This window comes from Corticium candelabrum, chromosome 1, assembly GCF_963422355.1.
Source record: "Corticium candelabrum chromosome 1, ooCorCand1.1, whole genome shotgun sequence".
Lineage (NCBI taxonomy): Eukaryota > Metazoa > Porifera > Homoscleromorpha > Homosclerophorida > Plakinidae > Corticium > Corticium candelabrum.
In genome coordinates, this window is record NC_085085.1 from 8,411,840 (window position 1) to 8,439,838 (window position 27,999).

The window sequence follows — 27,999 nt, forward strand, 5'->3', positions numbered from 1 at the left end:
CACCAGATATCTTACTTATATATATATTATTGTCCACATATAACTCATAATTAATTAACGAGCAAAAAAGGCAAGAGAGCTAGTCATCGCAAGTAAAAACAGTTTCATGCGAGTGATCCCTTGCGAGAAAGTCGTAGTCAGAGTACTGACTCCTCAAAACGTATCTGTCTCCAGTCGGGTGTAGGACTCTATGTGAGTCGACTGCCACTTTTTTTCCTTACCATATTCCAGCCCCTGTCCCGGCCGCATTTCCTTGTGAAAATTCAGACGAGAGCAAGACTGATTGCAAGAAACGTTACCTACACTTGCTTGCATCTATGTATTGTAGTGTTTGATTTGATCCTACTCAGTACGTATAGTTTTAACAATTCACTGTTTCGTTTGTCTACTAGAACAGTCGATCCAGTCTTACATGACAACACGTACTGTAGCACAGCCTCTTTCAAACATGTCACAATTTGATAATACAAAGGCCTTTCATTTCCTGAAGTAAAGCAAACAATAGGAGTATTAGGACATGTAGTCAGTAGCAACTTTCTGTACCTCATTCAGCTACATGGCTGTGAGTGTTCAGTATTGCTGAGAAACACACAAAATTGTAAAATAGACTAAGAGATATGTGGGTCTTCATCTAGTCGAGCAGTCAGCAACAACTTCTTCCCATTCTTATTAAAAAGATTTCAGTTTCAGCAGCTTTAATAGAATTATTGAACTTTGCCACTAAACGGTTTAGTCTGCTGACATGCTTTTTGTGTGACACTGATTAGCCAATCTTTCGAACAACCATTCGAAAAACAGCTAAGACCTATAGCTTAATTACGTCTCATGTGCCAACATCTAATAAGTCTCGTGTACCCTGAAAAAAGTTAGCTGCATATCAATGTCTTTCTCCTCATAATCTGAAATATCAGATGACACATTTACAATGTTGTGATCTGGTTCAAAGTCTATACATTACCATCAGCATCACTGAAATCGAGAATAGCCCCTGATAGTCTCCTTTCATTAATTAACACTAGACATGAATTGCACACAACTGGGCTGAAATTACTTCCCTCACAAACAGAATCATCCATAATCAGTTGTTATACCTGCTGGCAAAACGGTGCTATTGTGTTGCTTCCGTTGTCAGTGACAATTGCACTAGTCTTGTCCTTTGTGAGCCCATACTCACTAAGCATTTTATCAGTCATAGGTCTAATCTTGTCATCTTGAGTGCATGGATGTGTCTGACTGCAAATGGATCAACCTGCTCCTGGTCTTTTGGGCTTGAACGTTTTGCCTCCTGTAATCAGGAACAAAGCCAGCTGCCACTCCTAATGAAGACGTCATTCCTCTCTTTGTCCAAATAACTGCACATAGTGCATTTTACTCTGCTGGCCTTGTTCATGAGTGGGGTCAGATTCCTTTTTTGTCTCAGAGCAAACTTTTTGTTCATATCCTTTAACTTAATTAATTTCCATGCGGATCGACTTGGTTCAGGCTCATGCAAAGCTTGCAAAAGTCAAATTGTTCCAATATGCTATTTGCTATGTTACTTATAACAGGAGCATATAAAGTGAGAAGATGGAGCGTCCGTCTGAGCATGGGTGGAGTGATATCATTCTGATTAGGAGGCGGAGCCACTATCCTAATATGCTTCCTCCCGCTGCCGTTGTCTTCTCCAGCTGATGCTAACTCAAACTTACTGTCTCTTATATACCATCACAACAATATCACCCTACCCATGCGTAGACAGACGCTCCATCGATCTTCTCTCTGTATATGCTTCTGCTAGAGTCAATACAAAAATAGCTGCTCCATGATGAAGAATCTTTTCAGATCTTCCTTCTCATAAGTATCCCTTCCGCACAAGGTGCTAACAGATCGAGTCTGCCCCGAGTCTTTTTAAGATCTTGTTGCCTGCTTTGAGGGTTGCAGCTGTTTCATCAGTGCTTGCTTTGACTTTCATTAACTTCCACCAGCTTGTAGATGTTGGCATGATGTATTTTAAATGGTATCTTAAGATTTGATAAAACCTTTTTTCGACCTTTCCACACATAACCTCCTTAGTTCCCTTTCTCATTCACCCTTCATTATCACATTGCAGTGACTGACATCTTCTATGGCATGATAGTCAAAATATGTATTTCTTTACTTCAGAACTTCTAGGTCTACCAACGCAAACAAAAAATGCCTAGAAAAGTGGGCCTCAAACCTCCAAACTGCAGTAGGTCTATTTGCAGATGTGATTAATATTGGTAGACTCTTTCGGTTTCAGTTTTCGTAAAATTAATTTTAGTAAAATTAATTTTAGTAAAATTAATTTTAGTATTGGTTTAGTTTTGGTTATCCAAAATTTAAAAAAACCTGTTACATTTTCGAATTTTTGTTATGGTATAACTAAACCAACAAAGATAATTTCATTTGAGTTACCATGCACATGTCCTCAGCACAGCGCAGTCAAGAAAACTAGCTGAACTCTACTGCTGCAAGCACTGTAGCAACTCAAACAACAACACAACAACCCTACAAAGGAGGCTAAAGCTTCCTTTAACATACAACAACATCTGGTATGACTAATTTCATTAAACTAACAAGCAAACCCTCAAAGATCTTGCAAATTATGTCATGTGAATCACACTTACAATAATACATATGACATCAGGTATACAAATCTAATATGTTCTTACTATCATACTTGCAGTGGCCAAATAGAACCACACAAACACAGAAATGAGTTCCAACTGTTAATTATTTCAAGTCACTTTGATAAGGCACTATGCCAAAATAGTAGCCATTCTATTGGAAACCAAGAAATGCGTTACAACTGTTCTTTACCTTAATTCAAATCAGTTTGATAAGGCACTATGCCAAAATAGCAATCATTCTATTGAAAACCAAATTTCTAGATTCTGAGTTCTTGTGAGCCATCAGCACCTACAGAAAATAACAACAATGCCTCATGTGCTCTAGTTACCATAGATACAATGTGCCTGGACAGTTTCCAAAGCAAATAAGGTCAGCATCTGTTTGAGGTAAGGATCAAGATGGAGTGGTAAGTGTAATAGGATACCTCTACCAACTGTGGTTGCAACCTAACTGATAACTATGTAATGAATGATGCATGGTAAACAAACTATGAACCACAGAAAGGAAGTTGAATTGACCACTCCAGTAGTATGCCCAAAACAAGCATCTATAACCCTCTTCTACAACCTTTGCTACATATACTTTGCATAAAGAATAAGCTAGCTACTACATGTAGTAGAGTGCAGCTAGTGCAACCTCAACATGCACAGTAACCCCACAAAACTAGTTATAATTGAATCCTTCCAAGATAACATTGTGAGCAACAACTTATATTAGCCTAGAAATATTTTGTCACACACACACACACACACACACACACACACACACACACACACACACACACACACACACACACACACACACACACACAAGGAAGTTACCCACAAGTTACACACCTTGACAGCATTCAAAAAAATACCATGCAAGGTCGAGAAAGCCAATACAACACCATGACACAACACAACCATGATAAACTACTATTGCTAACTGAGGGCACAAGATATTACAACCAAGAAATACTAAACAATATATATAGTCCTTATTCTGGTGAAGAAAGCTCATTTGAGGAACAAATGCTTTTTTTCATTGGCTTTATTGTTGTGTGGGCAACTGTCAATTCGTCGTATTCCTATTGTCCGTTGGAGTATACAGGTCAACGGGAACACGGAGTTTGCCCATCATCACCCTACAGTACTTTCAGTGCTCTGCATGTTTCGGTTTACGTTTGTATTGTTTCAACGGCTTTGGCTGTTCGTGACGGCTTTGGCTGTTCGTGACAACTCTACATATTTCTTGCTGCCTCATTTGTCATTGAGCGGGACAGTTGGTCGAGTTCCTGAAGCTTGCCACATCATCAAAATGTACCCAGTGCTCTTCAGGTTTCCTGCTCATCTGGTTTGCTTCTTCTGATTTCTCTTTCTTTGATTCTTTTCTTTTTACCTCTGGTCATTGCAGTCATATGGAATAGTGGATGTTGCCGCACTTTCACCCCTTCTTCAGTGCTCTTCAAATCTTCATCTTCTGTATTGTTCATGTTCAACCTTTCTTCTTTTCTTTTGATGTGGAGACTTCTTTCTGTCTTTGTGGCAAATGGTGCAGTTGGGCAAGATCCTAAATTTTGTCGCATAATCACCCTTCTTCATGCGCTCTTCAGGCCTTCTTCTTCTTCTTCATTCACTTGCTGTTTGTTCACTGGCATATACTTCTTCATCCTCATGTTGTTTCTAGCAGATGAACTCAGACTGGATTCTGGAGCATGCTGCACTTCAACCCTATTTCAGCACTCTTCAGGCCTCTGCTGTACTATTCTATAACTCTTATCTGCTATATAGTGCTCTTTTTAGTTTCTTCTTTTTGTCTTGTACGTGGACAGTACACTAGCTCGTATTTGGATGTAGAGCAGCTAAGCTGCTCTAACAATACAAAAGATATATAACTATATATATATATATATATATATATATATATATATATATATATATAACTATATATCTATATATGTGCCACAAAAACCTCCGTCAAATAGACTTCCAGTTACAAGATTTGCCACAAACCATGTACACCAAACAAGTAGCACACCAGGTAATGAGTGATACGCATCGCTCACAAAACTGATGTGGCCACCGGAAAGGGCCAGGTATGTGTAGTGAGAGTTTCAGTCAACTTTGCCAAATACCAACCTAGAGACCATCTATCTACCTACTAAATGAGCATCTGTCAACCTACCACATGGTAACATCTGTATCACCTTAGACCATCTTGATCCAACAAAAACCATTTTATATAGACACTAATTAACAATAGAAAAGGACCACTTGAAGATCGAACCACAGGATAAGTACCCTAGTTGCCAGATGGCATATCAATCAATGATTTCTGTCCAAGAAAGAGGCCTACAGTAATGGTAAAACCTATAGAAACTACAATCAACATCCTGTTCTAAAGACACAAACCTAGCTACACCAACCACCATTGGGTGTCCTAGACAGTTTGGTAGGAATTTAATTAATGCAATGAATAATTAACTGAACCATCTGAACACTATTCCCAACACAATACTGTACAACCATAACCCATCTATCAAAAATTAAAAGGGACTCAATAATTCTTTACGCAATGTTTTGCATGCATGTTATACTAAGAAATAACTAAGCACCATCCTCCACGCTAGAATACTCTGATCACTAGAGAGAGAGTACAATGAGCTAGGCCTGACACAGTCTAGGCACTTTCTAACAGACAGGAGGAAGTTGGCATTTCCTTTCACCAAGTTTCTACACCCAGAAAACTACTGGGCAACGCGTGTCTGGCAAGGGAGGAGACCTACCTATCTACGTAAATCAACACACTCTCTAGAGCCTATATGAGCGCATGGAAGTAGCATACACTGATTAGATTCATCTTCCCAAACTGGATGAAGCCCTTGTCTACTATGCTAGCCTAAGGATTCGACGTTATCTACACAATTCCAATCCACAATAACGGGAATTGCAAAGAAGACGGTCTCTATTGTCAGCACACAGAGCAGTGCAATATATTGTGTTACTTTACCAAGAACAACGCGGCCGCCTCACCAGAGATTGACCATAAATCGATTACTATAAAAGATGGGAAATAGAGTGGAAGAAAGTGATTACTAGAATACCTTACAATGTTGAGGTCTTCTGCAACCAATTCACGCCTATTCCGCAACAAAACGCACCGATATCGCGCAAGGGTGCAATTTCCCAGCTGATTTCTACCAACTTTTACCGCTTTCGTTTTTGTGGTTACATTTCTACTGTTCCGTCTCGTAACTACCCCTAACACACGCCTAGACCTTGATCGTCTCGTGCAATATGTCTGGTCCTCCCACCCACGCAACCGGCACTATATAAACGGAGCACTTCAACGTACCTCTTCACTTTCGCGCCTCCAGCAGAACTAGAACCAGTGGCGATGTCTCTTTTGTATCTTCTGATCGGTTTCTCGTCTCTCGCAGCAGCATTTGCCAGCTCCGACTGTGGCGACCCGCTGTTTCGGTTGCCTCTGCAAGATCTCATCGGTTCGGCGTCTCTGATTATCAAGGGCAAAATCCAAAACCACTCTTTCAATGCTAGGACCACTGTCAAGACACTGTGCACAATGAAGGGAGCGGCTCCAAGGCAAATTTTCGTGGACGGTCTCGATCAATACAGACTATGCACCTGTTGTGTGCAGGCTGGAATGGAGGTTATACTGTTTCTAAGAGCAGGTGAAGGCAACAACGTTTATGCCGTCAACTACCAGGGCTTACAGGGGGTGAGTGTTTGAGCACGCAATTTCGAAATCATCAATCATTGAGAAATTGTAACCGCGTCTTCATGTTTACAGTCTCACTATGAAACTGAGATCAGAGATCATTTGAACTTGAAGATGGATCAATGTTTAGAAAGTAGGTATTCGTCTTATTACGTAATAGAATGGTTCTATAAACATTTGGCGCGTGTCTCTCTAGCACAACAAGATATCAAATCGCCAGATACAACACCCACTCATGGAAGGGTTGACGTGTGCGGCCAACCACATTCCCAGCCTGATCTGTCAGTTCCTTTGGCTACATCAGGGTCATTTCCTTGGCATGCTGTGGTCTGGTTCAAAAAGCCTGGAAAGAAACTGTGTGATGGAACTCTGATTCATAGTAACTGGTTACTAACATCAGCCCATTGCGTTGACAACGTAAAACCTAAACAACTAAAAGTGGGCCTTGGAGTAAGAAATCACATAGTGAAGAAAGAGGACGGTAGACAAATCAGTAAAGTCAAGTCAATCCGAATCCATCCTCGATACAGGAACACCAGTTCTCTTTATGACATCGCACTCCTCAAGCTGTACCCAGAAGAAATAAAACCCACGCAGTTCATCCAACCAATATGTTTGACTGATATCACCTTACGATATGATGCTATTTGTGTTGTGACATCAGCAACGAACAAAGGATTGGAGCAGTCCAAAGTAACCATCACTTCTCCTCACAACCCCAAAATAGATAAATTCAGTTTCTGTGCTGGACTGGTGCAACCAGATAAAGAAGGCTTCTTCTCCAAATTTGACTCAGCACCCCTAGTCTGCCGCCAAAGCAATGGCAGATGGCAGCAACATGGAATAGCAAGTTCAGAAAAAGGATGCACAAATCCAAACTACACCATCTTCAGTCGACTTGCATTTCGAAAGATTACAAAGTGGATAACAAAAGCTACAGGAAATGACCTTGTTGTACCTACACACTGATACTGAGGCTGACCACTCACATATTGGCTCTCATATGGGGCTGAACTATTAGCTAACCTGCATGGACACTGTAAGACTGGTTTAGACTAGTGTGTAGATGAAACTTTGGATTAGGTGGATAACAAGTTGTGCTTTAGTGAGGAGCAAGCATGTACACTGTATCATTACTACTAGTACAATAGTATTAATTAATTAAAGATACTGCAGTTGTATGTGACGTAGGCAATTAGCCAAGTGAGACTAATACGAAGATACAGAAAGAATAGAATTGATCTTGACTTGCATCTCAGCCAAATTCACATCTCAATATGAGCTACTTCATGTGTCGAGCACTGACATTCTAAGTCAATGATACTTGGAACGATTACCTACTTGCTTCAATCTGCTTAGTTCTGAAACGAGTTTGGTTCCTAGAGCTTTGGTTCTCAACAGCTTTTCATTCAACCTTTTTACTGATTCCTAGAACAGACCAAATGAGAACTAATTCCACCAGAAAACAGAAATCAAAGTATAGTACTGTATTACAGCATTGGCACCTTTAGCACTAATTATGACAAACAGTTAACTTCTTTGATCAGCATTAGTAATAAAGGAAGACATTTGTACCACTTCCAGAGTTTATTTATTACATAACTCATTAATCGATTATCTGTCCACTGTACTGCCAGTGCCAAGTGCTGATGTAATTCGTAACCGTGCATCCATCATTTGCTTTGATTAGCAGCCCTGCTAAACAACTGACCAACACTTCAGTATATTTCAGCCAAACAAACATTATAAAAAATATTCAACTCTTCAATGCATTAAGGGCAAAATTTTGTGAGAACTTTCAATTCTGTTCCATCTGATCAACAATACTAACTTGTTACGACATAATTAGACAAGCCTGAGGTACCTACTGAAAGTCACTAACTACAATTCACAAGAGTCTTGGATGCTTTGTTTCCGACATTCAAGTAAAGGAAATTCATGTAGCTGTTGTCTTGTACTCTTAGAGCTACAACATAGTGCATTCACTTAATGAATACTCTTCGCTGAAAAATTCCAGCTATACTCCAATTATTGATACCATATAGACTACTTAGTACTACCAAACCCATGGAACTTATTATTTTCAGATTGAATTGAGCCATAACAAGTTTATTGTCATAGCATACTCATACTCTACAGATGGTTCTGTTGTTCTGCATGCCACCGATAATCATATAACAATTTAGATGCAAGTGGGTCTACTAGTACTTAATCTGAGACAGGAAGAGTGGCATTAAGGATAGATAATGTCAGCATTTGTCAGATTTCCCTCCCTCACACCAATCAATTGGCATAACTAGAATGCATGTACTATCTAGACACTAGCATCAGTTAACATCACTTGAAAAAATTAACACTAATCAATGCATTTGACATACTGTAGACAACACCTGTTACACAAGAAAGATTGCCTTCATAGGTGACAATGATAGAGCTTAGGAATCACTACCACTACAAACTTGACTCCCAGATCCCTCTCTAGTGTTGCTGACCAATAAGATGGAATGATGCTCTCTATTGTTAGTGCTTTGGTCATGCATGCAAACTTAACTCCGTACATGTTTCACTTGCTAGCTTGTGAAACGATTCACCCTCTCTTACTGAGCAATTCTAAACCCACCGGCTTTCCACACATCCAATTCAATAATCTCAAGAGGTAAGACCAAGCTTATCACATCATCCACAGACAACAAAGTCTAATTGAGATCACATCACGTGCTGATACTGAACTTGGGCTTGTACTAGACATAGGGCAATAAGTAGTCTGACCAAACTAGCAGTCACATACAACAATGTATTGACTGAGCTACAACTGCATGATTCACCAAATTCAGGCAATAATTCTGACTACACTATTTCAGTAACAATGCCCAGTGTCACTTCTCTTTATGCACCAGCAGAGAACACTTAACATCATTTAGTATTTAGACATATAAAGATAAAGCTCCAAGAATATAGAAATGACCTAGAACTGCTAGTAGCCACTGGCCACAAGCACTAAGCAACCGCAACCTAGAAACCCCTAATGCAGGACACTTACTGTTATTATCAAGTGTCAACAGTCTACACATATGCACAAATAACATACTTCAAGAGTATGCAGTTGAAGTTTCAGTGCATTGTTTTTCTCTTGTGATGATGTCAATGACTGTCTCAAGACACAAATTTCCAATCCTCTCACTAGAAGCAAAGACATAGAACATAATGAACTACTACAGAAATTCACCAGCCTTACTCTTTTCACATTGCAAGAAATCTTCAACAAACTTTGGTATGCTATTTTCAAAGTCAAGACAGTAGGTAGACACTCTAGATAAATGACCTACATAAACCACAACACAAAGAAAGTTGCAGTGCATAAATTATGTAACTACGCAAGTGCAACACTGCTCTTCCCACCACATACAGTTACAGTTGACTCAAGCAGCAACTCTCTTTACCAGTACAGTGTACTTCCAATCAAACAACTTTCAGTGGCCTTAATTTGCTTCACATTAGTACAGTAGTATTATACTGGAAAAGTGAATTGCAAAGTTTGCAACAAAAACTTTTCGCACCTGGCTGGTATTGATAGAAATCAAATAACTTACAGTACCATGTACCACCATTCTATATCACTTTCTTATGAATTCAATCTCAATACCAGTCAGTCCAACCAACTGAAGAGATCTGTCACAAACCCATTTTCCCTTCTTTCTCCCACTCACCCCCCCCCCCCAAGTACAGTATGAATAGTAGTAACAACTGTGAGCAACTAAAAAACCAGTGTTAGCATGACAACAGATTCCACTTCGTCCACTGTGAAGGCGATTACATATCAGAAGGTTGATTTACATATGTTTCTACAAGTAAGTAGCTAGCACAAATGTCAATCTTGCTCTTTACACCTACACTTACACTTTAAGTACATATAAGCACTTACTTGACTGTGTTTGTTTTCTAAACTCTCCTGTCACAACCTGCAGATGTTGCTTTCCAAGTAAGTGTTCTTTCTTGTTATGGAGTGAGCTGAAGTATTGATTACACGCTTTACAAAAGAGCTCACTAGATTCAGGCTCCTAGATGAGACAATGTACAAATAGAAAAGGTGTTTAGTATATTGAACAGTCCTTACTGTCATAGCATCTGAGAGTGGATCTCCCTCATTTTCATGATTTAAACCTAGAAGAGAAACTTAAGACCTGGCAGCAACCACTACAACATAGACAAAGCAGTTTCTTCTTAGACTAATCAAACTTTGAATAGAGAAAAGCAACAAAGAGTACGATAAATACTACAGAAAACTGCTACAAGTGAAACAATATCTCTATACTATTACCATCTGACAAAGATTTCCGCCGCTTTACAAAGTCTTGGTACTCTTTGCTCTGCTTATATGATTCTAGCTCTTGAACATATCGCTTTTTGTCAAGCTCAGCTTCAACCAGATATTTCTACATAAAATTAGAAAAGGACAACATCAACTAAAATAATACACGAGTTCATACAAAGTGCGGACATTATCACAACACCAGTACAAACAAGGCATAAATAAAATGATAAAGCAGTTAGTAAACAGATGATAAAAAATCTCAGATGCACTGTACCAAAGAATTGAGAACTGCAGTCCTGATTAATCAAAAAATTATCACTCAGTAATTCCAAATCATAGCCAAGCTAAATTAAATACACTTTTAACGTGTTAACCAGGTCAAACAAACTGTCGGCATGACTGAAGAAAAACTGACACTGAAGGCTGATTCACACTGAACACATACCATAATGTAACGCAATGTAGGGCGACGTTAGGCTATGCAAGATCATTCACACTGACAAATTTTGTTGTCATAACATACCCCATTGATTTTTGTAACGTACCTTAAGATGTTGAGATGGATTCAACTTTTCCCAGTTGACGTAAGCAACTATCCAATCATGGAGCAGTGCGTGTGTGTCTCTCCTGAGCATGCGCAATTCACTGCTGTACGACGGATACCGACAAGCAGCTTATTGACCTTGTACGTGAGTATCCTTGCTTGTACAACGTCAAAGTGCAGATTTCAAGAACATTTTGTTAAAAGAGGATGCTTGAAAAGTTAAATAATTGCTGCAGCCTTGGAAAGGACAGGTCAGTGTTTCTCAAACTGAAATTCACACGTAGTAGACAACGACTAAAAGTTTCCTTTTTGTGACGAAAGCTTCCATGCGTGACGTCATGTGTATGGGACACTGAACGTGCAAGGAGCTTATGATATGTTACGTTACGTTAGGTTACATTATTTAGATCGCCTTACGTTGATAAAATACGTTACCTTATGTTACATGCTCAGTGTGAATCAGCCTTAACTGTTGCTCTTTCAACCACAACATCAGTTTATGATAAACTGAACTAAGAGACAACAGAACATATACTGATCAGCTGAATTCTTATATAACTGCAATTAAATGCATTACATGACATAAAGAAAGTAACTTTGACAACATGATACCGCAAATGCCATATCTACCTGTTTTGATTCTGAACAAAGGCTGCTCCATTCAGCACCTAATAAACGAGTAACTTCAGCATATGTGATGTCTGGGTGAGACTTCTTCACTTCAGCTCGTTTGGCATTCAAAAAGTGAATGTATCTACAAGGTGCAGCCAATGAGTCAGCAAAGAACAACAAAAATACAGAGTATGGTCAAACGTTTAGACAGATAAACACCTTGCTAGGGGTCTGCATGTCAAACTGTGCATAGGGTGTCATGTGACCATACAAACTTCCTTGCAAAGTAAAAGCATCTTATACAAAGTAAACATCGCAAAGTTTACTTGCCCACCAGTAGCATGGTGACGTCTGCCAAAAGCAATGGTTTTCAGTACTTTATGTTTAGTACTCTATATACCGTATACTGAACATCTAATTTACTGCCAGAAAACTCTGCATCTAAGTACATGTACTCACAGAGTACACGTGTACTAATAACTCTTCAGTGATTCGTTACACTTTCTGTGCTTTCAGAACTTTGTCAGAAGCAAGAGTACAGGACCATCTGCATATCACACACTGCAAAGCTGTTCTGATTTGAGTGAGCCTTCACTCTGAGACTCATCAATGCGAGCTACTTACATACTATAATTAGCACATAAACATTTCTAAACAAGCTTGATCAGCTATGAAAGCTTTGCTGTATAGCCATAAACAAAGTTTCCAAATGCACTTCAATAGAAATTTAGCAAACACAAAAGGTGGGTGTGCCAAATCAGTTAGTTCACAAAGAATAGTAACCATCAACTATCTGTGCAAAAACAGTGCTAGATCCAAGATTTTTTGACCGCTTTAGTCCTGAAAAGTAAAAGGTTCTTTAAAAATAAACACGTTGACACTAAGACTGCAACAAATGACAACCAAAGCATATACAGTAATGTGCATGATAAAATTGCTTACCCTGTGACTGGGGCTTTTGGAGGATTCAACAACAAAACTGTTTTCTTTCGCTTTTTCCCTTTAGGCCAGCCACCCCTTCGTTTTGGCTAAAACAAAAGAAGTGTTGCCCACACTAGAACAGTAAACAACAAACAAGACTGAATACAACTGAAGCTCTCAGTATGAAAGCGTACACACACACACACACACACACACACACACACACACACACACACACACACACACACACACACACTCTCTCTCTCTCTCTCTCTCTCTCAAAAACAGCTAAATAGAAACAAAACTAGACAGCTGCACAAATAAATGTAAAAGTCTACAAACAGACATAGGCCATCACTACAGCAATGTGTTTAGAAGTCGATTTTGGTCTGATCAGGTATTTACAACTTCGCATCATACTATTCCAGAGCAGATGTTGATATTAAACGCACTACCAGCATGCATTTTGTGATACTCTTACATTTAAAATCAAGTTTAGCTACCAATAAGCCTCAAATCTACCACATTATGACCAAGATGCTAATCGCACTCTACACAGTGCAGTGTCTCTTCAACCTCAGACAGACAGACAGACAGACAGACAGAGTGCAAGAGATGATGAAGACAAATGAGATTGAGTCAAGACTAAGTGGCGATCAATCATTTCAATAACACTTCAACAGTGCAATGCGAAAGTTATCTCCAACAAACTTATTAGCATAGCCACATTAGATACTCAAAACGTAGTGTACTAAGTGTAATTTCAAATGCTTCTGGACCATACTGGTCCTGTTGCATTAGTGTTGCTGTGGACATTTCGCTTTTAGTTGCTCATGATGTAAATGTTCGATTTTAAAAAGAAAATATATGTATTGACAGACAGACAGACAGACAGACAGACAGACAGACAGACAGATGGACAGACAGACAGACAGACAGTCTGTTATATTTGAAATTTTACTCTACCAATAACAATCGCTGACTTTATACAAGATTTAAAGAAAACAGTCACTAAACAAAATTTTGAATGTCTCTCTCTCTCTCTCTCCTCTCTCTCCAGTTGTCAAAGTTGCACTCAGACACAGGCAAGCATGCAGGCAGATAGGCTGGCAGGCAGGTAATTCTATTAGGATACAGCATCTCTACACACTACAATACAATATTTTTCAATAATTACAAGAAAGTGCTTCATAAACAAGTTCAACTATTTCAATGTGTGAAGCACTGAATGTATCTATCTCTAGTAACTACATTATCCTCCATTTTTTTAGTCTGTTTGTTGACAACTTAGATACTTTTCTCAAGACAACTTTACTGTTGCATTTTTGGAGAGTCACAGAAAAACGTCGTCACCAATATGACATAAACTCTGCATCTATTTGTCTTCCTTCAACGAGCCCTGCCTTTCTTCCCAGTTCATGCAGTAAGTTTTCTGCATGTGATCCCCATGTGCCAAAATGCTCAAAACTACCGGAACAATTTCAGGGATAGATCCATCTGGCAAGATCTCCTTTGAATATTTGTAACATTTTTCTGATTCCCGGTTTTGTCGCTGTGTGTCTGTATGCCTTTGCAGCTCCGTTCACTATGTCTTTCCTCCAAAGATGAGCCAAAGAAACATCACATTCATAGGTGACAACAGAATCAATGTCGTAGAATGTAATGTCTGGTCTTCCATCAGTTTGTACGTATCTGTTTCTTGGTTCTGTTTGATGAGGAATACTCAGCTCCATTAGGCAAGCAGACAAGTCAGCAACAATATCATGAGACCAGACAGAACCGCCTCCATACTTACAGGTAATCAAATGAAAACCTTATTGATCTAACTTCTGTCCACAGTCACAATGCTCAAGCAATCGACTTAAAGGCCAGCTAATCCCAATCTCATACAAGATGCTAAATGAAATTCGTTAGGTTTAAGTGCATTCTTGTATGTTGAGGGAATAACATCAAGCCATGCTCCTGCACCTTTCCCCTGTAATGACCTCAGCCTGGCAGCATCCCGATTAGACTTTATGTTTTTAATGAAATCTTTTGATTGTTTCTGTGATATATCTAAAGTTAAGCAATGTTGAAGTTTTCTAGGATAATCAATCATTTCTCCAGAGAATGAAATTGTGGCTTCACTTCTTCCGATTTTGACTTCGGGGGTAGTTGGGCCACCAATTCATGTAAAATCAACCCTGTTTACTAGGCAGGCAGGCAGGTCGCTTTATTAGGATACAACATCTCTACATACTAAAATACATGATGTCTATAAAAAGAAAGTGTTTCATGAATCAAATTCAATTATTTCAATGTGTGAAGCACTGAATGTATCTGCTGCAGTCAGACAGGCAGGCAGACACTATATGCTTTGTATGAGACTATCGCAAGTGGAATAATAGCATAGTTGTACTAGCTGCACCTTTATGTACAGTCAAAATTAATCAATAGCGAAATACTGTACCTTTGAAGAACACAGTGAACCATTGACAGACACAGACGGACAGACAGACAGACAGACAGACAGACAGACCCCAGATGAATGGGCGCTTGCAACCTACAGTTTCTGCAGAGTAGAAGTCATCAACAGAAGATGAGAGCTTATTCAAAATTCATGTTGGTGTCAGCAGTTATTTCCGCTTTTGTTGAGTTGCTTTTCATCGTTTGTTGTTTTTGTGGCTTATGTTCCGTTGTTGTGATCGAGTTGCCTTCTGTCTTTAATCTTGTGGTTCAGCGTCTGGGATTATCACAGCTCTACCTTGCCGTTGTGGCTTAGTACATCTTCTCTGAATTGTGTTGTCATCATCTCATCTTCGCCTTGTCTTATCGTCCATCTTGTGACTTCGGTGTCTGGGATTATCACAGTCTTACCTTGCCCCTGTGCCTAGTGCGTCTTCTCCAGATTCTGTCGTCATCATCTTGTCTTCCTCTTCGCTTTATCGTCCATCTGGTGATGTTAGACTCTGGAATTATCGCAGCCTTACCTTGCCCTTGTGGCCTAGTGTGTTTTCTCCAGGTTCTGTCGTCACCATCTGTTGGTCTTCTTTGGATTCTGATGTTATCATTTCTTCTGACTTGCTTATCTTGTACCTAGCTCTAGAGTCTAGCCTTTGGTTTGTAGTTTGCAAGTTTTAGGTTGTTTAGTGTTGGACTTTAGTTACACGCTTTGCAGTGATGTATCATAATTCCATGTTTGAAAATATATGTATTGACAGACAGACAGACAAAGACATTGTTCTTTTTCATTAATTTTATATTAGTGCACAACTTCAGCTTAATACTAAAGCCAGTCCAACTTAGCATTCGTGTTTGCACAAAGAATGACATTGACAAGCTACAATGTGACATTGTAATCAAACAGCTTGTCAACACAAACAGCTTGTCAATGTTATTCTTGGATTCTGACAGTCTTGATAGCTTGTTGAGAATTACATTAGCATTGCATCGTTGATGTGCTGTTGAGCTTTGAAGTTGTTGAAAACCTTATTCTCCAAAAAGCCTGGAATTGGCCAGCACTGCTAAAAGAATCGTAAAGCTGCATTGTTTTGAAAGATAGCATACAAAGCATCAGCCTGCAGGCCCCATCTTCCAAAATGTTCAAAGAAAACAAAGACACCTTTAAATGATGTTCCACTTAATTAACAGAATTTCTTGGTGTACTTATTCATTTTCTCTTCTCTAGTTCTAGTGGCAAATCCATTTTCCTTAATGCCTGTTTTGAATGTCCCGGGTGTGTGCCAAGGATATGTCAACCTCTAAATTCTGTCCTGTTTCTGAATCAAGTTTTAAATATGGGTAATCCTCACTGTTGGTATATATTCTTATAGGTTCCTACTCAAGTGGGATACAAAGATCAGTCCTGCACTCACTCAAACCATTGAGCATGGAGTTATGAGCCCAGACAGTCCCACCTCCATACTTGCACACCAAGAAGTAATTTCCTTGTGGCTCTATCTCTTGACTACAGTTGCACACCTTCACCCAATCGATTAACAACAGAGGAAATCCCAATCTCAAATAAGACGCACGGAGAACTTGTTTGATTGACTTGGCAGTTGCATGCTAATAAGAAGACAGAATGACATCTAGCCATGATCCTGCTCCATTGCTGGCAATACTGCTGCACACGTAGTGTTATAGCTATCGTGGGTGTAAAATAAAATCTTCAATAGACCGGCTGCTGTCATCGTGTGAGCAGATTTATGTAATCATTGTAACAAACGGAAGTTAACATTATTGTAAAGCCCATTGATTCTGGCAGTGATTCAATAATTCTAAAGTTATTGAATAGATCAGTCATTAATGAGAAGTGACCAGGCAGACAGCTTCTTCATAGTCTTATCCCATGAAAACAGGTAAGCTGACCGAAACTCTGCCTTGTTTGTGTTAGACCAAATCAAACTTGATCTATAGGGTTGCTTGTTTCCGTGCACTGTCATTCAGCTAGCTATGGCCAATAATGCCCATAATGCTTATGAAGACTGTCTTTGTCATCTCGTTATGTACAATTCCCGCTCCTTCTCACTCACGAAGAAACACTTGTCTTGCCAACTAGTTCAACCTAAGAATATGACAACGACAGAAAAGAAAGAAAGCTTTGCAGGTTGTTCAGTTACATCAGTTCACACCAGAGTTTTTGTTCAGACTTGGCTAATACCCTGTTCACACTAGCGGTGTCTATTATGCCAGCATGGTTAGGTCAACTTGTTTCAACTTTGACACGCAGTATGGACACTTACTGAGCCATGTCAAAAAGACATGAAGTGTGCCAGGCTGGTGCACCTCAACTTGCCATGCCAGCACGGCTCAAACTATACTGGAGTTGGCACATGCTCAGTTTCTTGAAGCATGGCGTGGTCTGAAGACAAAATCATTACTGTTGCATTAAAGAGTGAAGAGAGCGTTCAAGCACAAATTGAAGGGAGTAGGCAAACTAGAGCGATCAGTTCTAGCCTCTGCAGAAGAAGACGACGTATAGTCTGCAACAAAAGCAGAAGCTTTGAGCACCTGGTACATCATCTGTTCGATCTCTTTGTCAAAATGTGGCATTCTGATATGGACTGCTGAATTGCTGTTCAGAACAAAGCACCAACAGCACAGATAACGTGTGCTATGAGTGACCTGCTCACTGGCTTGCGGCTGTAATATGCAATGTGGAACAAGAGCAAGCACAGTATTCTGGTATATGTTGGCTCAGTGCCACTTGACACTTCTGTGCACGGTGTGAATGGGGTATAAGTTAATGCACAGACAAAGAACAAAATCTCACTTCCCACTGGTGTGCCTCATCATCAGTTACTGGGGTAAGAAAGTCACATCTATCACCTTAAATGACAATAAGAGCTGACACTTCCTGTATCCTGTGAAATAAACTATGTGACACAAGGAGATTGTCTGGCAAACTCAATTGTCTCTTCATTCAACTACTGTGGCTGTGGTTACCAACAAGGTTGCGAGACACTTACCTAAAGATATACTCATGTGGTTCTTGTACTCTCCAAGGATTCCATTCCCCGAAACAGTAGGTAATTAGTACATGATGACCTTGCCAGGTTTCAACATATCACCTCCAATACCATTGTCCTATTGGTTCCAGTTGTCACCCATAGCTAGAAAACGGAATCCAATTAACATGATCGACCTTGGACATCCATATGCTATAGGAACACATTATCAGGATGTTGTAGAACTAACTCTGTTGATCAAATTTTCATTCTTGACAAAAGCACAAGAAATTACCACAAACTACAATGTCTGCCCTAACTTGCAACAAAACCTAGAGTGCGGTACCATAGAAAAATAAAGAAGTCAAAGAAGGTCATCGACATACATGTAGTTCCCGATACTGTTGATGGTGGTGCACTAGATTTACAGAACACCTTTCCATGCAGACTTTCTCCAGAATGCCCTGCAGGTGCAAGGTTGTTTCCTACATCTACAACTACTGCTTCAATGAGTTTCATCATTGCATTTGCATATGACAAACACATAACATTTTGACACATCCACTAGTAACTGAAGCTGTGTTTACACATTCACTTCCACAGCTATGAGCCTTCTGAAAACATGATAGAAATATTGTCTAAACCATGAATTTAGACAACATTTTGTTTCTATGTCCACTATGTGTAAAACCTATCTAAAATCATATAAAGTGACTGTTCACGTGACCACAAAATCTGTAACACATTAATGTAATCGTCAAAGTAATGAGAGTTATTACATACACGACATACATGTCACTCCTGGTTATACAACAATGTTAGATCCGTATAATGTTGTGTGCCAGGAAGTGATTGATTTCACATTAGCATTTGCAGACAAGTAAGTTCTTGTTGTCTGTTTCCGACAAGACCTGGCAAGTACAAACATGAATTAGATTGTTCTAGTAAACACACTTATGAATATTGGCGGTTGTGATTGATGGTTCGTTCATTGTCCACGGGTTGCCACATACGACCAAATACTGCTCCATGATTGAACTACACCATGGGTGTGGCACATTCCTGAGCGTGACACACATAGTTGACAACACATCCACACATCCATCCATGTACAGAGTTACAGACCAAAAGGAAAGGACTGTCCACACTAGACACTAGATCCAGATCTGAACCTAATTGTGATCTGTCACGTCCACACCTGATCCACTTTTGAGTGATTCAGATCCAATTGCAATCAGCCTCAATCCACATCCAGAAGTGGTTTCGATCTGAATATGTTGAATTCAATTCCGTTTGTGAGCGGGCATTGACACTGATGTTTATGTACATTACAGTGTACAAGTCGCGTGCACCACAGTGACATCTGCTCTTGAGTCTATTTTGGCACAAAAATGTACAGATCCAGCCGGACTCAGCAATTGGGCTGTCCACATACATAAAAGACATGTCCACCATTTCTAATACATGCATACATGTATGTCATAGACAATAGGGTAAGGATAACGATCCAAAGGGCAGTGTGGACACTCACAATCTAGATACGATCATGATTGTCAGGATTAGGACTCGATTAGAATTAGTTCTAGACTAGTGTGGACATGGCTTAAGTCAAGTCCTATCTTGAGTATGTCACTTGCTAAGTCGTGTGGCTCTTACAAAGTCCCGTTTTCTTCTAGTTCATAGTTAAAACTATGCTATATGCTAACCAAGCCTACAAAATAGCCAGATAGTGAAATTTTCAAGTAAGGTACAACTGTAGCTACAATAATCAATTAATGAATTAATTCACCAATCAATCAATCAATCAATCAATCCATCACTTTTCAGTCTGGGTGTCATGCTTATAGCTAACTGCATTCTCCACACTTCCCTATGATCTTTAATAAGACATCTTACAATTGCATTACATACATAATTCTTGTTTAATAATTAAACATATATATTGGAGGAGCAAACTAAACAACTGAAACCCACAGACAAGCAGACCAATAAAACAGAGACAAATAACATAGGTCTCACCAACAATAGAGGCAACCAAAGTACCTTCTGTGAATCATCAGTACTAGCGTTGCTCACATTAAAGTTTTTATCATGAATCATAGCTGCTGTATTGACCGAATGGTTCTTCACATTACTACTTCCTAGTCCATCAGACTCTGCAACAAGATCTCCCACATCAACTGTGGTAGCTTCATTTGTCCAAGAGCTGCGAACAGCACCAATGTTTGGCCCATTCTGAGCTGATTCTTGACCTGTCACAACTGCCACTGAGCACACTCCATTCCTGTTACTAATGTCAGTGTTTGTGTCCAACCGTCTGACAATAGTAGAGCTGTTAATTCTAGAGTCAAATGATTCAACCGACGTTAGAGGCAAAACTGAAGTAATTGACTGATTCCACTGGGGATTTATTGTGCAGCTGTCAAGAAGACTGGAATCAAGAATCATAGGATACGCTGCAGATGACGTGTCAAACAGAGCTACATTTGGTAAGATTGTGAGAGAGACGGCAAAAAATACAGAAATGACAAAGTACACTTACCTGATGAAGTGCTTCTAACATTTGGCAAAGCTGTGCCAAGAACAGCTTCACTTATGCTTCTACACATAAACAAAATTACTAGAAAACACATCCTATAAGATGAAATATTGGCGGGAAATTTATTTTTTAGCAGATTTTTAGCGAGTGCCAATATAAAATCCGCCATTAATCTGGCAACCGAGATATGTTGACGTCATCACCCTCGTGGATCAGGCATCATGGCAATGTGGTGGTAGGATATGTTGACGTCATCACCCTCGTGGATCAGGCATCATGGCAATGTGGTGGTAAGCGGATGAGGTCACAAGATGGTAAAACCCCTGCTTTTTGTTTGTTGTGCCTACCCTGTCTAGCAAGAAGTTCGAACATGAGAATGAGGCCGTAAAGCTATGAAGAGGTGGAATAATGCGAGCTAAATTCTGTATTTGCACACTCCTTCATGAAGCAGCCAATTAACAGATAGAGAATATCATACAAATATCAATTATCGAACGATGTCCAACCGCCAAAAGATAATCCGCCAATATGCTTTTACCGTCGTTTTTTAGCAAACTGCCAAAGTAACTTCCCACCAATGTTTCATCTTATATGGTACCTAAGCAATTCATTTAATACCATTGCTCTCATTACATCAATTAAATAAACACCCAAAAATGAAAGCACTGGGTGTGCTGATGCTTGGATGCAAAATCAACTGGGCATTCAATGTTCAGTTGGACATACATACAAGGCAGCTAAACTACTCTAGACTTCTACTGTGGATGCACACCGAGAAATCACAAGTAACTCAAAAATGAAGCATTACCTTGTAAACGTATGAATCAAAACATCACTTCTAAATAAAAAAGGTCATTTCTTACCCAAAGAAGCCAATCCTGTCATTAAAAAATAAAGCAATAACACACGTGCACTGAGAAATCACCCTAACTAAAAAAGGAAGCTTTATCTTACAATCTGCGAGACTAAATCCATGACAGTATCACTTGTTACACGTAGAATCCCTATTTTGTCCTAAAAATTTACTGTGCAAGTAGGTGCAGCAATAACATATACGTGCGCGCGCGCACACACACACACACACACACACACACACACACACACACACACACACACACACACACACACACTGGCAGACTACAATATGCCTTCACTGTGCATGTGCACCAAGGCATAATTACTCTTTGGCACCTAATAAAACTAAAAATACTCCAATTGAATATCAATGAATTTCGATACTATGAAAAGCATGTCAACTTTCGGGTGCAATCAATTTGCCCATTCCAACTGTTCTGGAATACTACGAATACAAGATATAATCGATTTGCATTCCAGAATGATCGGTTTACTATTCTAAGTAAACCACTTCATCGACTGGTTTACTCGGATTATAGGTTTACTCGAGGTGTGAGAATGAAAGAAATATTTGTTTGTTTTGACCAAACCTTAAACCATGCTCAATAGCTAAACCACATATGCAGAAACTACTGTGAAAGTGTCACACACTTCAATAATACACCCCTAGTTCAAGAATGCGATTTGAGTTAAATGAGTGTTCGATTTGGAATGATTATTCTCTTCACTCTGGAATGGTTGGAATGGGCAAATCGAATGCACTGCCAATAACAACTATCTATCACTTCAACCACCTCATTATTCTATCATGGAGAACAAACTACCTAGCAATCACAAAAGTCAGCAGATAATCTTGCAATTAATCCTGCTCCATAAACTAACATTGCAATGATTTGTTATCTCTGATCCATTCCAGAAAAACTGCCACCAGAGCACAATTTCCATCATTTGTCGTTGAGTATAAGTCTACCATGTAAGTTACAACCCCAATTTCTATTTAGCTACTACAGCACCCACTCTTTATTCTGCATTTACTGAGTAACTTCCTGTCTCTAGTCTAAATTAGACGTTTCATTACATGATTGACTACACTCCATTTTACTTATGCAATCTACCCAACCAATAAAATGTCTGATTTAACATGCAATATTGACTTCCTAGCTCTTGCCTCGATAAGCATGTTGTAAAGCCAAACATGACAAAAACTTCCAAATGAGCTGTTTCTGACAGTTTTGTGTCAAGTAGTTTAATCTATTACCACCTGCCTTGTCTTTACTGAGTTTTATTGTTCTATACTGTATAATTACATTTATAGCGTCCCAAGATATTACATCACCTGTTACGTACACACCTACCAATTCACAAGGTAGGTCCTAGTTTTAGTAGAATTGTCAAATAACCCCCGCATTCCTTACGTCACAGAATCGATAGCTGTCTGAGGCACATTTAACGCAGTAGACACTTCATGACCATCGCTGTCCACCCCCGGTCTCATTCTGGCAACGTCGCTCACAGCACTCCCTTGTTCATCCACTTCCGCTACTTGAAAAGCTGAGTGATAATCTGGCAGGGCGCTAGGTTCCAGCTCTCTTTCCTGAGCTTCCTGTATCTCTGCCATTTCTCGTCGCAGCTCCATCTCTGTTACTGCCAGAGTAGACCGAATCTGTCTGTAACCGGCATCCTCATCGCCATCCTGTTCGTCAACTGACATCGAAGAAAACGAGTCAATTGAAAAGCCACTAAGAGACGATACAGACGAAGTAGAAGGCAGGAATTCGGTGTTCTCCATCACAAAACACTACGATTTAGCAGAAATACAAGCTACCTAAGGAAAGGCGTTTATAGATATCAACATAGATAAATCCCGGATACGAGTTGGCTAAACCTATGGGTAAGAAGACCGAAGCGTCTGATGCTGAAGAAGGTTCAACCCCAGCCAAGCTGGATAGACCAGACTACGATGAGCTGGCTAGGCGTGTCAATGTGATTGCTCAGCCATTGGCTAGTCGGAAACTAGCAAAACGTTTGTACCGCACTGTGAAAAAAGGTGATTAGTTGTAGGAACATGTGGCGTTCGAAGACTTGTTGAAGAGCACAGAACGTGTGTTATATATTATATTTTTGTTATCTAGGTGCTAAACGTAAACTAGTCAGAAGAGGAGTAAAAGATGTTGTGAAAGCTCTCAAGAAGGGCGAGAAGGGGTAGGTGGCGAACTTCAAATTGTTTTACAGTAATGAAAGTGTGGAATTAATGATGTTATCAATGTGAAGCAAAGAAAATACACCATGTAACAGTTAAAACTCCACTATATAAAGGTTCTAAACAAACTTTTGGCAATGGAAAAAAATGAATCCTTTGGAAGAGTGTACTCTCGCATACACATGTATTTGTTGCGTATGCAATTATAGAGCTTGAAATAATCCTCATAAGGTACGTAATTTCTGGGCAAACTGAAGATTGTTTGGAATACCATTGAATTTGTTTGTGGAATTCAAGTTTGTCAGGTTTATCAGAAACTAATTTTAAACAGTTTGCATGCATGATAAGAGAGGCTTTAGGGTCCACGTAAGTAGACCAACAGAAAAATTAACTTTAAATTTGACGCTGTTGCCATTTCCATAAACGAATTTAGTTGTGTCAATAACTATATCACTTGTACACTGCGAAATTGTTTCTGTTTCTGCTTGTTCCAAGAGCCTAGTTCATTTAGACTAAAACTTCCTTTTTAAAATAGATGTTGGTTGGCCATTAAGACTGACTGATGGTTGGCTCAAAATTCTGGTTAGAACTTTGGTTAGGCCACACTGAGAGATGTTTTTATTGGGGTAATGTTCCAGAAAAAAGCAGACAGGTGAGTGACTGTTTTCTTTTGTCAACATATATATATATATATACTAGGATCCATGGCCCGTCCTTCGTACGGGCAAGATACTGTAGTGTAAAGATAGGTCTGTGGACACGTCACGTGCATCTTTGTTGCGAGGTCCCGAATATTCTGAATGAATTCGAATCTTGTTCTTCGCGCTTGTTTCGATAGAAATCGACACACTTCCCGTGTAGCGCTTGCTACAGAAAACGTGTAGGTTGGATTCGGTGCAAATGCGATCAGAATTTGGAGAGAAACGCAAGCGATAGAAGAGTAAGTTTCGTCGGCAAGAGATATTCGATCGCTCGAAGCTTTGCGAAGGACGGCGATGCATAGGGTCTACACGGGACCGGTGCGGGCGTGTGTTCGAATGAACCGGAATGTGTAGCGTTTGCGTCGTCGAGAAATTTTAGGCGGGGGTCGACCCCTCGAGAGGGGCCCCGGTGCATAATTTTTTAATTCTTTTACGCAAACCTTCCCCTGTGCGTGTCGAGTGTGCGTGCCGATTTCGGTTGCGAACGGACAAAAGACGTGACCACCAAATGCGAACATGCACACACACACACACACACACACACACACACACACACACACACACAGACAATTTGAGCTTTATATATTAGATATATATAAACTAACCCAAAACCAACCCAAACCCCCCACTCTACAAAAAGTCTAGAACATCATCAGAGCAATCTACAGACAATCTCTCTAGAATTATCTTTGCATTATACAACCAGAGTTTAATAGAAAGCCGTTGATGGAAATAGGACATGGCCTGGCTCATTGTGAGGTGTCTGTGGAATGTTGTTCTTCTGCAGATTGATTTTAAAATCTGGAGACTAGACGGCGACCACAAGCCCAGACTTTCGACAACTAGTGGATAAAACACACCTCCATTCTCACTAACAATGTCTTTATATGAGCTGTCTTTCTCTCTTTCTCCAGCTTCTGCCGCAACCCCTGCTTGACAAGCGGCCTTTACCATATATGTTGGTTGGAGAGAATTTCTTACTGTGATGTCAAAGTAAGTCGGTCGCCCTCTCTCAAAATCTGGATGGTATATATCTCCTGGTCTTGCATTTGAGTCACCACAAAGCCGTTGCTCACAACGACAATTGGCATTATCAGATAATAGTGCTTCGAACGCTACGTCAGCAAGAGTGTTATGTCGTCTATTTCTCCAGTTTCCCTCTCCGCAACCCAGTAGATGGTCCCCATAACTGTCTAAAACCTGTCCACAAGAACAACGCTTTGAGCTTGGGGGAGGTGGGAAGAAAGGTATCCCCAACCATGTGCGAACAGCGATTATGAACTCCCTCTGGGGCATGGCAAGGCTGAGATTGGGGTTGGGTATTGCCCTTAGCCATGCTCCAGCGTGAGGAGCAGATATCGTGTTTAGTTGAGCACAATCTCTCAAACTTGCTTTCTCTAAGATGGTTGTTGAAAGCTTGGTGTTCAGGAGACGTTGTAGGTCATGTTGACTACTCGAGGTAAGATCAATGATGTCAAGCGAGTCAGGCACAAGACTTCGAATATGATCCTTAGCAGCAGACTCTCCAGGAAAAGCACTAAAGTCAGGCGACGAATAATTACTATTGGGCACTGTCTCCTCCAGAAGTGGTGTAGTTGGTAGAAGACGAGAACATAATGACCGAACGGAGTTACAGCTGCCAATGAATGCAGAAGAGGACATTCTCACCGCCTCTCGTAGTCCTAGTCCCCCTTGACGAACAGGCAATGAAGCCTGCAACCAAGACATGTCTGAGGTGGAACATCGAATGATGGCATCAAGACATACACGTAGGTTTGAATCAAATTTGGCCAGTTGCTGGATACCTTTGTTTGGTGGAACTGTTCTCAGCAAATTATTGATCTTGCAAGAGGATAGACAAGATCGTAGTAGTAGCAGCTGTATCTGGGGATCATCCAGATTCAGTAATTTTTCCTGACATTGAAGAACTTTGTCTACACGTTTAGCGATGTGGCCACAGTAGTACTCTTCTGATCCAAAGACTGGAGATCCAAGAAACTCTACACCACCCACTGACCCAACAATACGTTGAACCTCAGAAGGAAATTCCGAAAATTTTTGATCTCCAGAAGGCCGGAACACTTCACATTTGGTGGGATTCAAAAGAAGGGCAAAGGAAGGACCTCTAGACTGCAGAAGATGGAAAAGTTGAGCAATTGCAGGTCGAGGTCCAATGAACATACCATCATCAAGATACCAAAGTTGAAGTGGAACTTTTCCAGCTGACCCTATGTCATCCATCAATTCTAAAGCCACAAGTGAAAATAGAAGAGGCCCCAAAGGGTCACCTTGTTGAACTCCGCCTGATGATTGAAGGCGATGGTTTCCAAATCGAAGCTCTCCCTTAGAGTGGTAGCAAGAATATATTTCAGGAAGTTCTTTCCGAAGACGGAGCAGAAAAGAGTCTCTAAAACAGTTGTTGAAAGCATTGGACATGTCTATCTTTACGCAACAAAGACTTGGATCTTGACCGTGATCATCAATGAACTTAGACAAACGATGGATTGCTGCCTCCATACCAGACTTGATGCCAGTTCCCACTTGGCCATAGGGAAGAAGAATGTCGGGCAGCTTTGACCTTACAACCAAACAGCAAACCCAGCTAACCAAACGTCGTAGAGTTTCACCTACGACAATGGGACGGACTCCTTGGCCTTCCTTTTTGAAAAGAGCAGTCAACGGAGCTCCTGTCATAAATGGTGCAATACGACGATCCATTTTCCCGGAAACAGCCACATTCATCCACTGAGTTAACCTGTCAAGGCATTCTTGAGCTGCTGGTGTACACGTACCTACAATAGCATCCAGGAGGTGCTGAGGGCGAAGTTTGGAGAAACCTGGGCTGTTCCCAAGAGGAAAACCTTTTAATGACTCGAGCACATGGGAAGCAGTGGCACATAAAGCAGGCGGTAATTCATCACACCAACTAGGTAGTGGGTGAAGAGGATGGCGATTTATCAAATCTTGCAATGCGTCGCTGTCATTTTCAGATGCACATCCTTGTGACTGCAAAGACCGTGCGGCATCACCATATCGACCTTCTCTTGCTAAGAAAGTAGCACGTCTAGCATTACTTTGCTTCAGTGACCTGTCTGTATTAACATAGCTTGTGGACTTGGACTGCTGTCCAGCTTTACTTCGTACTTCCTCCCACAATGACACCAGACATCCATTTTGCCATTGCTGCAGACGTGATTTCAACAAAGCACTTACCATGTATCTTTTTCTCTTTCCACCTCGAGGAGGGGAACGTAAGACTGCTTTAGCAGACATATGTAATCACGCGAATCCTCACAGGCCATCATAACAAGCATGTTTCAACTCCGATGATAATACTTGGGCAAGTAGGGGGCGAACACTTTGTGGTATATGGCAAACAGTATTGACTGACATAGATATAACTTCCTCCATAAACGCAACAAAAATATCAGATTCACAAACATTACTAGAGCAGCCAAGGTTGTGTTCTGCTCACACGCCTTCTAATCCAACATCCTCACACATAATAGGAGATAATACCCTGTCGGCACCCACA

At 40.2% G+C, this 27,999-nt stretch overlaps 3 protein-coding genes across 6 annotated transcripts in view; 2 read left to right on the plus strand and 1 right to left on the minus strand.

The window, feature by feature from the left end:
* LOC134197489 (uncharacterized) lies at nt 1–23,458 on the minus strand. Of its 4 annotated transcripts, XR_009972660.1 has the most exons (14): nt 22,979–23,458; nt 20,712–20,770; nt 20,189–20,649; nt 12,762–12,847; nt 11,838–11,961; nt 10,670–10,784; nt 10,466–10,512; nt 10,274–10,409; nt 9,587–9,673; nt 9,440–9,531; nt 7,693–7,779; nt 544–2,919; nt 413–484; nt 1–342 (listed from the first exon to the last, which is right to left on the minus strand). XR_009972660.1 is itself a non-coding variant. In XM_062666837.1 (12 exons), exons 1-12 carry the CDS (start codon nt 23,350–23,352, stop codon nt 2,848–2,850), a joined length of 1,716 nt encoding a protein of 571 aa, XP_062522821.1. In that variant the 5' UTR covers nt 23,353–23,458; the 3' UTR covers nt 1–2,847. The 4 variants fall into 4 exon arrangements, 2 of the variants coding, with proteins under 2 accessions (XP_062522821.1, XP_062522807.1); XR_009972658.1 differs by having other exon boundaries at nt 1–484; XM_062666837.1 differs by having other exon boundaries at nt 1–2,919; nt 20,213–20,649.
* LOC134197509 (chymotrypsin-C-like) lies at nt 5,953–7,588 on the plus strand. Its single transcript, XM_062666849.1, has 3 exons — nt 5,953–6,351; nt 6,424–6,484; nt 6,548–7,588. The coding sequence occupies exons 1-3, from the start codon at nt 6,010–6,012 to the stop codon at nt 7,318–7,320; spliced, it is 1,176 nt and encodes a 391-aa protein (XP_062522833.1). The 5' UTR covers nt 5,953–6,009; the 3' UTR covers nt 7,321–7,588.
* The window catches only part of LOC134197519 (H/ACA ribonucleoprotein complex subunit 2-like protein), an 8,136-nt gene continuing 3,548 nt past the window's right edge, over nt 23,412–27,999 (plus strand). Inside the window, exons 1-2 of the mRNA XM_062666859.1 lie at nt 23,412–23,610; nt 23,696–23,765. Of these exons, the coding sequence (XP_062522843.1) occupies nt 23,451–23,610; nt 23,696–23,765 (230 nt within the window). The 5' untranslated portion in view covers nt 23,412–23,450. The remainder of the gene's footprint in view (nt 23,611–23,695; nt 23,766–27,999) is intronic.